General features: G+C 38.3%; 1 protein-coding gene across 7 annotated transcripts in view; it reads right to left on the minus strand.

Annotated features, from left to right (window-relative positions):
* Positions 1 to 17,238, minus strand: part of Itprid1 (ITPR interacting domain containing 1) — a 124,523-nt gene that overhangs the window by 64,309 nt on the left and 42,976 nt on the right. For all 7 annotated transcript variants that reach the window (XM_076913306.1, XM_076913302.1, XM_076913305.1 and 4 more), the window contains 5 exons: positions 16,163 to 16,214; positions 13,780 to 13,866; positions 11,445 to 11,647; positions 7,070 to 7,644; positions 2,797 to 2,854 (listed from right to left, as the gene is read on the minus strand). In XM_076913306.1, coding sequence (XP_076769421.1) covers positions 2,797 to 2,854; positions 7,070 to 7,644; positions 11,445 to 11,647; positions 13,780 to 13,866; positions 16,163 to 16,185 — 946 coding nt within the window. In that variant the 5' untranslated portion in view covers positions 16,186 to 16,214. The remainder of the gene's footprint in view (positions 1 to 2,796; positions 2,855 to 7,069; positions 7,645 to 11,444; positions 11,648 to 13,779; positions 13,867 to 16,162; positions 16,215 to 17,238) is intronic.

Below are 17,238 nucleotides of genomic sequence, written 5' to 3' on the forward strand. Positions count from 1 at the left end.
CTGGTGGTTTCTCACAGTATTGGAAATAGTTCTACATAAAGACCTAGCTATACCACTCCTGGCCATATACTCAAAAGATGTTCCACAATACCCCAAGGACGTGTCTTCTATGATGCTCATAGCGGCTTTATTTGTAATAGCTAGAAACTGGAAACAACCAAGATGTCCCTCAATTGAAAAATGGATACAGAAAATTTGGTTCACTTACACAATGAAATGCAATACAGGTATAAAAACAAGACATCATGAATTTTGCAGTCCAATGGATGGAACTAGAAAATATCCTGAATGAAGTAACTCAGACCCAAAAGGACACACAGGGCATGGACTCACTGATAAGTGGATATTAGCCATAAAGAACAGAATAACCATGGTATATCCCATTGACCCAAATAAGTTAAATGAGAAGGAAGGCCTAAGCAGGATGCTCAAATCACACAGAAGGGGAAACAAAATAGTCACAGGAGGCAGAGGGAGGGAGGGAACTGGGAGAGAGAAGAAGAAGGAGAAGGGAATGGGGAGATGGGTTTAAGTGAGGGGAAAGTTAGGAGAGAGGCCCAATGTGCCAGAAGAATGAATGGAAATCTGCAGCTTCCTGGGGGTGGAAGATCTCTTAGGAAGTCCTGGAGACGGAGGATAGGAGAAGCTCCCAGAAGTCAATGCAGGTGACCGTAGCTGAGATTCCTAACTTTAGGGACACGGAATCTGAAGAAGCCATCTCCTGTAGCCAGGCAGGACTCCCAGTAGAAGGATAGGGCCACCAACACACCCACTAAACTTTTGACCCAAAGTTAGTCCTGTCTTTTAAAAAAATGCAGGGATGGAACAGAGACCAAAGGAAAGTCCAACCAATAACCATCTCAACTTGAAACCCACCCCATGAGCGAACATAGTTCCTGACACTATTAATGATACTCTGCGATGCTTATAAAAAAGGTGCCTAGCATAACTGTCCTCTGAGAGGCTCTACCCAACAGCAGACAGAAACAGATGCAGATCCCCACAACTAAACATAAGATGGAGGTGGGTGACACTTACGAAAAAGTTGGGGGGGGGGGAAGACTGAAGGCCCAGAAGTAGATGGGAACTGCACAGGAAGACCAACAGTCAACGAACCTGGACCCCTGGGAGCTCTCAGAAAATGAGCCACCAACCAAAAACATATACAGGGTGGAACGAGGCTCCCCAGCAGATATGTAGAAGACAGGAGCTCAGTCTGCAAGACTGCCCTGTCTGGCCTCAGCGGGAGAGGATGCAGCAAACCTGGCAGAGACTTGATGTGCCAGGATGGAAGGGTACCTAGGAAGGTCCCACCCTCCCAGAGGAGAAGGGGAGAGAGGGATGGGGAGAAAAACTTGATGAGGAAGGGACCTGGACAGGGAGCAGCATTTAGGTTGTAAACTAACTAGTCAATTTTAAAATGCACGTATATATGTAATATATGATAAGTGTGACATAAGAGACTTTTCTTGCTTCATTTACCCAATTCCTTTGAATCTGATTTCAGTCGTATTTTTATTCAGTTGCTTTGAGACAGGGTAGTAGTCCAGGCTGGACTTATGCTTGCCATCCTCCTGCCTTGGCCTCCTAAGTGCTGAGATTACAGACATGTGTTAACATACTTTGACAAAACACTATTTTTGAAAATTAAGAAAAATGACAAAAATGATAGACAGATGTATACACACACATACAGAGAGAGAGAGAGAGAGAGAGAGAGAGAGAGAGAGAGAGAGAGAGAGAGAGAGAGAGAATGAATCTGACTTGTCCAGATTTTTCTTATTAGGCAAACTACCACCTCTCTCACTTTAGTCTCCTAATTTGCCCGACTTCCCACATAATCTTTTAGGAATAATTGGGATGGCTTATGTGATATCAGTCGACCTCCTAATTGAATGTCAAGGAAGGCAGTTCCTTTTGACAAGGGGACCTCCAGCTTCATTGAGAAGCATTCAATTAGATGGAAAACAGATGCTTATTTTTGTCTTATAAACCTCAGTGCAGGTTATGTGGTAATTACTTGAAGAGCAGGATAACAATTTATGTAATCAGCAGGACCCTATAATTACTAATGCATAATTTCTAAACAGCATTTAGCAAAATGAGACCCATACATACACTTTGTAATGGAAAAGATGTGTTTGACACCACACTAAATTAAATTTAAAATTTGCATATTTTCTTCCAGGAAACACACTAGCTTCATCTGCTCTATTTTGCTTGACTAATCTCTGCCTGCTTCCAGCTTCACTGAGGGATCATGGCAGCTGTGAGTGCTGTAACTGGAGGGATGAGAAGCAGGAACAAAGCAGGGCTCACTCTGTATTCTAGAATATATATCCAGGAGGAAAGATGCACCCTGGCTATTTCTGTCCACGAAGGGTCTCACATGAGGTTACAAAAATTTAGAATGTAAGTGTTAGTAGAAAACACAAAAATTATTTGCACTGATTTCTTTGTTATTTATGGAAAAACTGAGGCCTGTGAAATGGCATGACTTGTGCAACAACCAGCACAAAGCAGTCGGAGGAGGAAAGCACCCACTCAGTCTCAGATGGTAAATCCATTCTCCTACACACAGCTCATAGATGGAGCCTGCTAGTCAAACCACACAGTAACCACAGGGATAGTATTTTAAAATCTACACATATATTTACACTGCAACTCAGATGATACAGAAATGGATCAGAATTTATGGACACAATGAATCTCCAAGTATTTTAACTGAGCTATTGTGTATTTCATTCTCTCTCTGAACAATCATTGATGAAACCATATCTATTATTGAATTCTTACCTATAATTCCTGATGTCAGGTTAACAGGGTTGCCAGTGTCTTCTTCAAAGCTCTGGACCTAAGATGTCAAAATACATCAATTTCATTAGAAATATTTTTATGACACATTCACTTTATTTAACCAATAAGCAATCATTATCAACTGATAACTATGCAGAGGAATAATCATGGCTTGATGGTAATAGATAATGGGCTTCTGGGAAAAGGAGGAGGAGAAGAAGGAGAGGAGGAGGAGGAATGAGACTTCGACAACAAAGACTCAAGGAAGAGTTTAGGGGAGAGGACAGTCACTTCTGCATGAGAGGATCAAGGCTTCTTTCTAGAAGTTGTGCATTAGAACTCACTTTACCACCGAAGAATATTAACTATATGTGAGAAAGCTAGCTAAGTATTGCTTGAAAATCTTATGCACAGTAATAATGCAGCTGCTACATATTTCTTCACACACACACACACACACACACACACACACAAAACAAGATTTATTTCTATATTAAGAGAGCAGAGTTTGTTTTTGTAATATTTTGGAAAGTAACAAATAATATTTTTTTCTTTTTTCTTCTTTCTTTTTTTAAATTTTTATTTTTTATTGGATATTTTATTTACATTTCAGATGCCATCCCCTTTCCCCATTTCCCCTCCCTAGAAAACCCCTATCTCATGCCCCCTTTTCCTTTTTGCTTTTATACAATTTTTTAAAAATGTTAATCAAAGGCTTTATAAGTTTGGTATTGCTCAATCAGAAGTGTAATCCAATACCAAACCTAGATATATAAACTATCTTTGACTGGTGGAGACATGTGAACATCTGCCTCCATGCCCCCTCCTCTTTCTCTCTCTCATCACCTAGCTTCTCCTCTCCTTCTTCTTCTCCTCTCCTAACTCTTTCTCTTCCTCTCGGTACTCCTTCCCCCTTAGCTCCTCCTACATATCACCCTTCCTGTTAAAATAAAACTTTTCTCTCTAAATACAATTAGAGCATAATTATGCCTATTTGTATCAGTGAGGTACAAGATAGTCCTAATACCCATTCCATCATTTTGTTGACTAACCAGAACCTCTGTCATCTCTCCTAACTAAAACACTTAGTTCTGAACCTGGCTTTTTTCTTAGCTTTAGAATGAATGTCAGCTGAAAACCATCCACTCAGATCTTTTCTCTCAAAGTGAATAGCCAGGATTGGCTATGGGACGATAGGTTTTCAACCCCATCAGAAATCCAGAATGACTGAGTTAACTGAAATTATGGGAAGCACAAAGCATAGCTTCTAAAACTTAGCCAATTTATAGAGACCGCCGAACACCTGGACGGTCCCTATACTACAGAACATTGGAGCATCAAATCTTCAGCCTTCTGGCCCAGAATCGTCTGACAGACCTTAGTGATGCAGAATTATTAAGGGCTGATTACTCTGTCTAGGCAGATATAATCAGTCGACTATTCTGCAAGTGTGTCCTTTTCTGGACAGTAATTTGTCTGTAGATGGAAAGAGGCAATTCTTGCCTAGTGGCTGTCTCACCACTAGTGAAGTAACTCCAAAGATGCTCAATTTCTTCTTAGAATCCACAACAGGAAACAAATAACATTCTATGAATGATGACCAAGCTATTGCTGAAACAAAGCAGCAACTATCTTTAAATTGTAACATTGCTTACCGTAGACGTGTATCACTGAGAAATGCTTTGTAAGGTGAATACAGTTACCATTTTGGACAATTTCTTTGTAGGATTTAGTTTTATCTCACTGTTCTGGATATAATCATGAACTCAAAGTATCTTATACTAAGAGCAGATTAGATGTATTTCCCAGCATTCCTTCTGTTGGTTTCAGTAGATCAAACCAATATGCTTCATCATATTTTTAAACATAATGAGAAAGCTCTCTTTCCACATCATTATCATGAAGAAAAATCCATTTGGTATAATGTAAAGCACATTTTTTTTTTCAGTTAGAAAAATATAATGAAGGAAAAGAGTGCAACAATTTAAAATAAATACCAGGTAGATCCCTAGGCTTCCTACCTAATCTTCATTGTCATTCGGTTAAAAATCAGTAAAAATTAAATAAAGAAGAAGTCTGCATCCAATAAAGATGCCATACTGTTGGGCTCATATGTGTTTTCTGTAATACATGGTCCATTCATAAAGGAAGGAAGGATAAAGATTATTGATCACAAACATAAAGAAGCATCTGTCATGTATCATAACCGCATGAATTTCACAAGTATGAAATTCATTTAGTATGCCTGGTAATGTAAAAAGAAAGAAACTGACTCAATTTTACATAGTAGAATTAAACATGGAATATGTTGCCCTTTGCATTAGAAATCTGTGTATAATTTTTGTTGGAAGTATACTTTTGATAGTCAAGCCAAATGTTGTCAAAAGCAGGATTCAATAGGACTAAAGGAAAAACAGATAGATTGTCTGCAAGAAAAAATTTGGCCACCACTAGTTAAAACTCTATTGTCCAGATTATTTGTGAATATTGGTTATGTTTAAATACCTCAAAACTCTGCCATTTTACACGTTTTATTTCTTATAATTAAATGTTTAGATTTGCCACTCAAGATTAGACTTTTAACCTGACATTGGCTCCTTTTTAATACACAATCTCCCTAGGCTGCATTTTCTCATTCTATAGCATTAAGTGATATAACAGTTATCATTAACTTCATGTCCTATCCTATTTTCCATTATCAATATAGAGATAAGTGGAAACACACACACACACACACACACACACACATTACCAACTAAATACAAATGACGATATCAGAATAAAATGCAAATTAGTGTGAAGGAGAGAAGCAAGAATGGAGAATCAGAGAATTAAGGTAAAACAGGGCTACCATTATGAATATCAATAAAACTTGATACAGGCAAATAAAAGAAACTAACTCCTCAAATTCCAAGTCTACCCTGTACTCTCAGTGCTTTATTAAAGATATTGCATGACACATTTTGGCAAGCATTTCCGAACACTGTCTTTGGTCTTTGTGCTGTTAAGAGTTCAGCACAGAAGAGGCAACTGATACACACATCTTTCCACAAGGTATCCATGGTAGGGCTCTGAGAACACAGAGGGGAATTTTGGGTTCAACTGTCATTGAGTGTGAGTAATTGAACTGACTCCTTAAAGAAGGTGAATTATGGATAAAAAGTAGATAAAAATCACATTGAGATACTTAATTTAAAAAATAGAGTGAAAGCAAAGTAAGAGATTACTCAAATTCAATTGTGAATAAGAAAGACTAGGTGGATTCATGTGGTGTTTGAGAATGACCTCATAGGCACATTTATTTGAATGCTTGGTTCCCAGTTGTAGGAACTTTTTGGGAAGGATTAAGAGGTGTGGCTTTGTTGAAGAAGGTGTGTCACTGGGGTGGGCTTTCAGGTTTCAAAAATCTAGGCAATTCCCAGTTAGCTCTCCCTGTACAGTGCCTTTGGATTAGGATGTAAGCTTTCATGGCTCAGGATATAAGCTCTCATGACAGCTTGCCTACTCCCATGTTCCATCCCATCCATAATAATCATAGACTTACCATCCCAAACTGTAAGTCTCTGAATGAACTGTTTCTTCTATAATTGCCTTCATCATGGTATCTTGGCACAGCAATAGAAAACTAACTAAGACAGTAGGAGAAGGCTGGTTTCATACTAGTTTAGTTCCATGTGAAGCAACGTAAATGACTTTAACTGTCTTAGACTGCATCGAATTTGAAACCTGTGGTAGTTGAATAGGTATGAATGGTCCATATATTTATGTACTTGATAGCTTGGACAGAGGAAGTGGCACTATTAGGAGGTATGGCTTATTGAAGGAGGTGTGGCCTTGTTAAAGGAAGCATGTCACTATGGAAGTAGAGCCTTGAGTTCATATAGGCTCAAGCCATTCCCAGTGAGACAGTCTTCTGCTGCTGCCTGCAGATTAAAGTTTAGAACTCTCTCCTCCTCTGGGACTATGTCTGCTTGCATGCTGCTATGCTTCCTGCCATGATGAGAATGGACTAAACCTCTAAAACTGTAAACCAGTCCAAATTAAATGTTTTTCTTTATAAGAGTTACCTTTGTCATGGTGTCTCTTCACAGCAATAAAACCCTAACTAAGAGAACCATAAGGCAGAATGCTAAAAGTTGGGAAATCAAGTAAAGATCAATGGAGTCAAGAAAGCAAAAATAAAGATATGGTGGCATGGGCCATTTCCAGTCAGAAAGACATGGTGGCAAGGGGTATTTCCAGTAGGAACCCGAACGCTAGATACAGCACTCACCTCTTCCATTTCAAAGGAATCTGGTCCTTTACTCACAACGTGTGACAAGTTCTTGAGTTTGTCCATATGAATCCATTTTTCCTTCCAAGTTCTCCTCCTAACTGACCCCTCAGACAAACTGGTATGAGGAGACTGCTTGGCCAGTGTGTATGAGCAAGGCCACTGCTTATCTAGTAGAGCTTGTGGAGGAAGACAAGCTGACAAGTCATTGCAGGCTTGGGCAGAATCATGTTCTGTTGAAGGAAGCATTTGACGTCCGCCGTGGCTAATGGAAGCCACCTGTAGCTCCACTCTAGGATCCCATGGCTTGGTTGGCAGAGTAGAAATCTCATGTTCTATCTTGAATGATTCTGGCAGTGCTGGGTTACTACCTGTCCTGCTGGTCTGTCTAGAAGCTTTTCTTAAAAGTTGGCTCATTTTTCTCTTGTGTTCATTAGCTCCACTTGATGAAGGATTTTGCATACCCTGTCTTCTAGCTTTTTCTTCATCCTGGCTCTGTAGGGTATTAACATCATTCAGCAAAGATGAGAAGGCATTGGTCACATGATCCAGGATTTCCAACTGTTGGAACCGGCCTGAAGAATATAGGAATATAGAAGTTTTACAATAGTTTTTTTCTTTGCAATTAAACTACATTGATGCAGTAAATAATATAGTAAGAACTAAATAATGGGGGTCACTGAGATTGCTCAGCAGGTGAAGCTGTCTGCAGCCAATTTCAAGGATTTTAGTTTGATCCCTGGAATCCACATGGTAAAAGGAGGAAACCAACTCCCACAAGTTGTCCTCTAGGAAAAGAAGAAAAACAAACTTGAAGAATGAATAATGTGCTTTTCTAAGCTGAGGAAGACTGTTAAAACTCAAGTTTTCCCAGCCTTGTCCCTCTCTCTGAAGATGAGATGCCTACCTACTGAGAAGTCACTCTATCATAAGAAAAGCTGATATCTTTCAAACTGAGTGGGATACACATAACTTTGTAGGTTCATATATACACATAGTTGTTATCTGCTAATTCATTAAAACCCTAGAGATGTGTGACTCTGTATGTTTATGTATAAAAAGGCAATGTCAAAAGATAATTCTAGGGTTGAGAATTTGGCTTAGTGGCAGACGGAGTGCTATCAAGTAGACAAAAGTTCCAATATCCATCCCCACTTTTTCAAAAGAGAAAATAAATTCTAAAGCAATATCCCAGGCTCTTAATATGAAGTTGTCCAAGTCTGCTTCCCCTGGCTTAATTCAGTAGTTGTCTCATTATCATGCCTACCACATTCCTTACCCAAGTGTGGAATAGCATATGGAATCATCAGACAAGCCCCAGGTCAGCCATCACTGGAAGTTTGACCCCATTGTGCATGAATTAATACATATGCAGTGTTTAGCTCCATGCCAAACGTAGTAAAGGCTCATAAATTTATTTTTTTAACTTTAGTAATTCTGGCTGTCTATATATCTTTCATAGCTGTGATGTATATCAATATAAATGTGTAAATAGGCAATATTACACAAAGATTGGCTATTAAAGTTATTAAAAGGGACTATATTGTTTTCATTTTTCAAGAAACAAACAGTAACTAATGAAGAATCTCACTTGCTTTCAAATTCAATCATATTTTCAATTTATTAGTCTTTCTTCATTATATACATAATATAAAATGTCTCAATTATATAATAATGTCTACATATAATATATACAATGTCTTAATATATCTTAATAATCTGGCAATATATAAAAATACTGGCTTAATTAGATTTAGAGGGGGACCTCATGAAGTAAGAGATAATTTAGGCATATGATGTCATTTTGTAAAACACAGTAAAATGTATATATATACTTAAAGCTATGGCGATGAAAAAACTAGGAATTTTACTTTTGTAGTGTGGCTTCATCAAACCCCTAATGATAGCATAAAGATTATGACTCAATAATGGTAAAAGCACACATAGCTGGTCAAAGACACATCACTGATCACATTTTCTTACTACTATGACCAAATACTTGAAGGAGAGTCTTTCAGGAGAAAGAGGAGAGGTGGTTCATTTTTATTCATGTTTTCAGAGGTTTCACTTGATTATAGTGAGGAGGGTGTGGCAGAGCATGCCAGTCTACATCATCAGCGATAAAAAGGGGGAGGACAGAGAGCTAGTGGGCTAGTGGGCTTTCTTATTTCCATATTTTATGATTAATTTAGTTCTTTGACTATTCCATACATACATTTAATGTATTCTGGTTACTTTCTCCCCCTGAATTATGGTTAATCTCCTCCTCCCCTCTTTTATCTCTTTCCCATTCCTATCATTCCATATCCCATTCCACTGAGAAATACAAGAGAGTTTTTTTTTTTTTTTTTTTTTTTTCAGAAAAGTATTTGAGAAAATTCTTCCTTTTCATTAACTCAATTTTGGTGAATTTAAAAGAACTTTAGTCACCTTGGTGTGAATCTAGCTAAGCAAGTGAAAGATCTGTATGACAAGAACTTCAAGTCTCTGAAGAAAGAAATCGAAGAAGATCTCAGAAGATGGAAAGATCTCCCATGCTCATGGATTGGCAGGATTAATAAAGTAAAAATGGCCATCTTGCTGAAAGCAATCTACAGATTCAATGCAATCCCCATCAAAATTCCAACTGAATTCCTCATAGAGTTAGAAAAAGCAATTTACAAATTCATTTGGAATAAGAAAAATCCCAGAATAATGAAACTGTACTCAACAATAAAAGAACTTCTGGGGGAATCACCATCCCTGACCTCAAGCTGTATTATAGAGTAATAATGATTTTAAAAGAACCTGCATGGTATTGGTACAGAGACAGGCAGGTAGATCAATGGAACAGAATTGAAGATCCAGAAATGAACCTATACAGCTATGGTCACTTGATCTTTGATAAAGGAGCTAAAACCAGCATTTTCAACAAATGGTGCTGGTTCAACTGGAGGTCAGCATGTAGAAGAATGCAAATCAATCCATTCTTATCTCCTTGTACAAAACTCAAGTTCAAGTGGATCAAAGACCTCCACATAAAACCAGATACACTAAAGCTAATAGAAGAGAAAGTGGGGGAGATCCTTGAGCACATTGGCACAGGGAAAATTTTCCTGAACAGAACCAATGGCTTATGGTCTACTATCAGCAATAGACAAATGGGACCTCATAAAATTTCAAAGCTTCTCTAAAGCAAAAGACACTGTCAATAGGACAAAATGGCAACTAACAGATTTGGAAAATATTTTTACCAATCCTACATCTGATAAAGGGCTAATATATACAAAGAACTCAAGAAGTTAGACTCCAGAGAACCAAATAATCCTATTTAAAAATGGGGTACAGAGCTAAACAAAGAATTTTCAACTGAGGAAACTAAATGGGTGAAAAGCACCTAAAGAAAGATTCTAGAGTTTCAAACAAGTATAAGTGCATGTGATAAGGCTCTTTTAATTGTCAAGTTAAAGTTACTTTTGTCTCTTCTACAGGATTTATTGTAAGTTGCATTGATTGTATACTTTCTAATTCTTTTATGTAATCCGTGGACGTGTACCTTGATGATCCAAAAGGGGTTCACATCTAAATGAGTTTGAAAATGTTGGACTGCTTTTCCTCTAGGAGCCCAAGGACTGTCAATCAACCCTGTGGTAAATAAATTGTTTACTACAAGGTTTCTTTCTCTCAATTTATTTGCTCATGTACGTGTTCTCCAAGAGTATCTGCTGAGATACCTTAGAGATAGGTATTCCACTGGCCACAAGCTAGGGAAATATGGCAAGCTCATACTGGCAATAAGAACTAAATATAGTTAATCCACAATTCAGTAAGATATGAGAGGTTAGTAGCTTCCACCTGCATCTCAAGGCAGAGATAGCAGCAGTCTAAGCAGCCTGTAGTCGAGAAGAAAATTTCACTCAAAGCTTCATGATGAGCAGGCTGAGCTGTCTCCTGGGGTGTGGCTGGAGTACATGTTAGAGTTACCCATGAGAATGTTTCACCTTTGGGCTTACACAGGATTGCACATTCCACTGCCTTGGAGTTAGGAAGTCATGTGACTTGTTTTGGGCAATGACATCTGAGCAGACTTGTGATGAGTATACTTTCCCATTCCCATGTTTCCCTTGTCACTGCAACTGGGGATACTCCAGATTGTAGTAGATACAAGGCAAACCCTTCAGTGACACTATGAAGTAAATCAGTCTTGCCTCAAAATATACATAGCAAACCATGGCAGACAGACAAAGAGAGATCGAGAAGTCAATGTTTCCTGTTTCAAGTCCCTTGGGGTTGAACGGTATCACATACAAGCAGTAGCCTATTCTGTCAAATACTGTGGCCCTCCCCAGTACTCAGTGCCAAGTGTTGAGATGCAATGCCACAGGCTCCCACTTACCATACAAGTCAGGGTTCTCAATGTCCATCCGCTGCTTCTGTGCTTCAAGAAAAACACCGATGTTAATTCCTCTGGCGGCTGAGCTATACCCAAGGAACCGGGATGGGATTTGTGTGCAGATATCTGGCTCATCAGTACCAAACCCCAAGTCCAAGAGAATCTCCACTGGATCTTTTTCCCAGAATTGCAGCCATTCAGGAATGCTGAGATAAAAATAAGAGCATCTTTATGTTAACAGCCCATTTAACTAACCATAGCCCTTTTTTTTTTTTTCTACTTACCTAGTATTCCAGAAATTGAGTGGAAGAGGAATTTGAAGAGATGAGGAGATGCTGAGTTCACTACAACTCCCACACAGCTCACATCGAAGACAGTTGGATGCCCCACCTAGGGATATGTGCCTGTGCTTTACAAACAAAACCCTGAGTTCTGCCTTTTCTTTCCTACTGGGCAAGTGTTAAGTTGGACAGGGCAGAAAGAGTAGAGAGTGGAAGTCATAGCACACTGGCAATCACCTTAAAACAATATCTGATAGCAATCAAGGAGATAGACCACACAATATCACCAACAACCTGGAAGTGGAGACCCAAAGAAAATTTTTTAAGTATCAGTATGGGGCATCCTCAGCTACACGAATGTACCAAGGATATTACTGAATGCACATCATAGGCTCAACGTTTCCAAATAATGCTTTCAAGTCTCTAGGTAGGGTTGGAGTATGTTCTGGTTTTTATTTGCTTCTTTATATTTTGTCTTGACTTGGCCGAGAAACAACAAATCCTTTTGTTAAATTGTTCTAGTTGGGGTTGGCACAGAAATTAAGAATCAATTATCTAGAAACTTTACGTGTACCAACTCACTTCTCACTCAAAATTTCCAAATGCCATGGACTCTGGGGACTGAGATTTCTAAATCTCAGTGTTTCCTTGTGTTTTCATGAAGGTTTATGTTTGCCTTTACTTCCCATGCTACAACTCTCAAGAGCTTGTTTTCTACACAGAAAAGTAGATTTCCCTCCAGAGCTTCAATCTCATTAATCCCATGGGCGTTACTTCCCTTGGGCTTGTATCATGTTCACAATTTCTTTTTCTTTCTTTCTTTCTTTCTTTCTTTCTTTCTTTCTTTCTTTCTTTCTTTCTTTCTTTCTTTCTCTCTCTCTTTCTTTCTTTCTTTCTTTCTTTTTTTTCCGAGACAAGGTTTCTCTGTGTAGTTCTTGCTGTCCTGGAACTCACTACTCACCCTGTAGACCAGGCTGGCCTCGAACTCAGAAATCTGCCTGCCTCTGCCAGGCATGTTCACAACTTCTAATGTCACTTACAGATTTGATGATTTGCCTTCTGATCCAGTCAAAAAAAAAAAAAAAAAAAAAAAAAAAAAAAAAAAAAAGGCAGGCTAGGAACCCTCATTGAGGGGTCTAAATGGCTTTGCCTGGGATACCTTAATCATCTAAATGATTTGGAAAGCTACAGTGACAATCAGTTGGTTGCATGCCATGGACAAATTGATATAAAGAAGGTTTGAATGAGAAATTAGTTTGGAGAGAATCCCAAATTCCACATGAAAATTTAATTTATTATCTATTTGGCCCCACTGTATAAATCTTTATTCAGTCCATTTTACTAATCTTGATTGAACATCTGTAGTATTCTAAGCTCTGGGGCAAGGTACCTATAACACAAAGTTAAAGATTGTCCCTGACTTCCAAAGGGTACAGTGTCATGGCCATTAATTTGAATATTGATTGGCTTGTCACTAAATATATTATTGAATCTTTATAAAAATATCATTAACTTGTAATATATTTAGGAGCACAGGAAATAATAAGACAAATTCACCTTTTAAAAAGTAAATTATAACATGTAAATCTTTGTCCTGAGTCCTTACCCTGCTCCTTCTAAGTCCATGGGTCTCTCTCTCCAGATCTTATTCTCTGTGGGTATAGACATGTTTTGTAAATTTTACCTGCTACCCTTGTCAATAATAATGTGGCTTCTGTATCTTTTTGTAGCTTGTAGTTATCTTAAAATATGACCCAGTGATAGCTCTAAGGGGTAGATTTTCAGTCTGTGCACACCCTATTTGTTTTGTCAACAAATGAAATTCCAGCAACTATAGATCTAACCATTTATTAGATATTTCCCAGTGACAGATAACCCTTTTCAACTTCACTGCCTTTTTAAAAATATGCTTGTAAAAACAGGGTTTGGAAATCCTTTGTTCACCCCCTCATTCATTAATTTAAACAAGTATTTCTCAAGTACATATTTTTAATTTCACAGAGCCAATTGTTGAGCTGAATCGTCTATCTTGATGAAAGTGCCAGGAAATCACATACCTTTGAGGTACACCTGTGGTGGAATTGCAAGAGTTGAAACTAGTCCCTCTGGATAGGGTAGGAGTCTCTGAGAATTGATGCAGAGTTCTAGAAGACAAGGGGATCAAAGATGAGTCATATTGTTTAGATTCTCCCAGAAGGTCGTTGGGATGATGTCCTTTCTCAAGGAATCATTCTTGTTTCCTCCTGTTTCTAATAACCTCACAGTGGGCACGCCTTGGAGGGAGGCAGTGTGTGCAGCAAAGGGGTGCTCTTCCTTTCTGAGCATTGTTACAGAATGTGTGAGAATTTAAGTGTTAGGTGACTGAGAGTGTTTATAAAGGTGACAGAATGTCTCACTCTTGACAGATGGCAAATCGTTGGGGGACCTTTCCGGAACACAGCTTTGCTGGGTTCCTACTTGAGGGAAGGAGTTAATATTATATGATGAAAGATGTACAGCAAACAACCACTGGAGGCACTCCACGTCATTTCTCAAAATGAAGAAGGATTTCATAGTTCGTGGCTAACAGTCTCTAGCCTGTGTCCCCAGAGCCCCCGTGGCCAACCATATGCAATAGTAATGGAGTCCCTTACTACCCAAGACAATGAGAATCACCGTATTTAGTATACCTCTATTGCAAAACATTTTAAAGCACTTCCAAAGAAAATTAAAATCTATTATAATACAATTCTGTTTTATGTAGTTCAGGCATATCATGGATCATATTAGACAGTTGGCATACAATTAAAATTTATCAAACAACACTCTGCAGATGTCAATGTTCCCAAGGAGACAAGGTTACTAAACTTGAGTTGCTAAATTTGTTTTAGTCCTGTCCGTACTGAGTAAGAACATCTGGACCCTGCCTCTCTGTTTTATTGTATCTTTTCATTAAAGATGAAAAAAGAATACATTTCTGAATAATACGAATTTTACAATTAAATGATGATAGATCCTTGAAAGAAGAGAAAAACTTATTTATTTATTTATTTATTTATTTATTTATTATTGCCTTTTGTACTGGTTAGTATATTTTTCTCAACTTGCCTCACAAAATAAAGACACTTGTTAAAAGAAAACCCCAAATGTGGAGTTGTCACTATCAGATTGGCATGTGGAAATGTATGTAGGGCATTTTCTTAATTGTTCATGAATGGAGGAAGTTCCAGTCTACTGTCCATAGTCCCACCCTAGGCAGGTAAGCCCAGGCTGTATAAGAAAAGTAGCTGAGCAAGCCACATTCCTCTGTGTTCTTGTTTCAGTCCCTGCCTCCAGGTTCCTTCCTTGAGTTCCTGCCCTGGTTTCCCTAAATGAAAGACTATAACTTGTAAGCCAGAAAAATCCTTTCTTTCTTCAAGCTGCTTTTGATCATCAGTGTTTTATCACGGCGTCAGAGAGGCAAACTACCACCCCTCATCTCTATTTTTTTAAATTTCAGGTACCTTTCCACATTTGAGGGCTACATTCATTTTGCAGTGTTCAGTAGAACAATAGAGAAGCAGCACTTAACTTAGATCCAGGAGAATCCATGAAGCAAGCGATGTTTTTGATTCAATCATGTGGGCATGAGCTTGACCCTAAATCCAGCTCTCAATCTCCTCTTTGATCTCCCTGGAAGGGTTTGTTTGTTGTTTGATTTTTGTTTTTTGTGTTTGTTTTTGTTTGGTTGGGTTTTTTTTTTGTCTTAAAATTATGTAATTGCATCAGATCAAAGCAACCAGTCACCTAACAGAGGAGGAATTGTGAAATGTGTGTACCTCAGCATTCCACATTTAGTTTTCTGGAAGGGTTGTGAAATTACAAGATGATCCAATATCAGGAAGTAGTTCCTAGCCGAAAAGTGCTCAGCCAGTCCCAGCATCTCTTGAACTGTCCCTTAGCATCATCTAAAGGGTTTGCAAAGAATAGTTCTGAACCTCACCTAAGAATTTCAGTTCAGTATGTCTGAGCTGGGCTTTTGCACTAAGGATCTAGCTCATGTAGCTGTACTGGGAAGCACACTCTGAAATCTACTCTCCTCCACTAGAATCACACTGCTTCCCATCAACATCTAAACATTCAGTAAATAGTACCATAAGTGACATCATTTCCAGACAAACCTGTGATTATACGTTCTGCGAATTGATGCACTGCAGTAGAATGCATTTATGCAAATATTATAACTAAGTTTCACAGCAGGTCAGCATTTGTTGATTTAATCCTTTTATTCCTCTATGATATTTACGGAAGCTCTAATTTGCCATGGCCAGTGAAAACGCTCTAATCATAGTGGCTGAGAGAGTGGAATTTCGTGCGATCCCCAAATATATACAATTATTAAGAAGAAATTATTATCATTGTTTCTGCTTCAATGATGTAGCTGTTGAATTTCAGAGTGAAGTGACTGATTCTGCTACCTACCTCATGTAGTCTTTTACGGTCATTTGAACGATTCCTTGTTCATGCAAAGAAGCTGCAATTACAAAAAAAAAAAAAAAAAAAGATAGGGGGTAAACATGGTTGTCATACATGTTTCCAGGAGAACCTTTGTGGGAGAGAGGATTTCTATTAAGGAGTGTTACCTGACACTGTAGCTCTGCAGTGAACAAGACCCAGACAATGCTAAATTGTATGAGGGTTCTATACCATCCAGTATAGATTCTATCTTTGTTTTACAACAGAATACATGAAAACTTAGTCATACTTTCCTGACCATATAGTCAAGGATAGCAAAGTCAGGGAATTTATTACTATCAGTATTATTAATTGCAGAAGTAACCTTTTATTTTGCACTGACTGTGTGAGGTACAGTGTAAGCCTGCCATTTATACAATTTTTAAAATTAATTTTCAAAAAATGTATTTATTTTATTCTATGTGCATACGTGTTTGACTTCATATAGGCATGTACAATGCTTTTGAGGGGTCCAGAAGAGAGCATCAGATGTCCTGGAACTGGAGTTAAGGATGATGTCCTGTAACTAGAGTTAAGCATGGTTTTAATCCACCACATGGGTCCTGGAATCTGAACTCCGATCATTTGCAAACGAATGCAGAAAGCATCCTTAATTGCTAAGTCATCTCTCTAGCTCCTGTACAATCTTCCAAGACCTCATAACAAGTCCTTAAAATGGGGCTTGTTATTTTACACTTGAGGGAAAAAGGAAAGGAGAGATCACAGTTACGTAAACTTCTCATGGCCGGTAAAATGCCACAGCTTATTTTGGTTTGCTGCTGTTGTTGTTTTCTTTCTTTCCAAAACACCACACTGCCAACAGAATGTCCCGTAGTGTTTAAAAGCCAAAAAGACAGATTTACATTTTGTACCAGGATATGACAATCCATTGTTTTAAGCAAAACATTGTATGTATAAATATGGTGCTGAGGGTCCAGTTGCCTGGTAGGGGTGCAAGAAGGATGGTGTTGGGGGCCAAATATCTGTTGGACATCATAGGGGACACTTAGAAGTCACTGCAGTATTCATACTGTGTCACAACA

Source organism: Arvicanthis niloticus, chromosome 15 (genome assembly GCF_011762505.2).
Source record: "Arvicanthis niloticus isolate mArvNil1 chromosome 15, mArvNil1.pat.X, whole genome shotgun sequence".
Taxonomy (NCBI): domain Eukaryota; kingdom Metazoa; phylum Chordata; class Mammalia; order Rodentia; family Muridae; genus Arvicanthis; species Arvicanthis niloticus.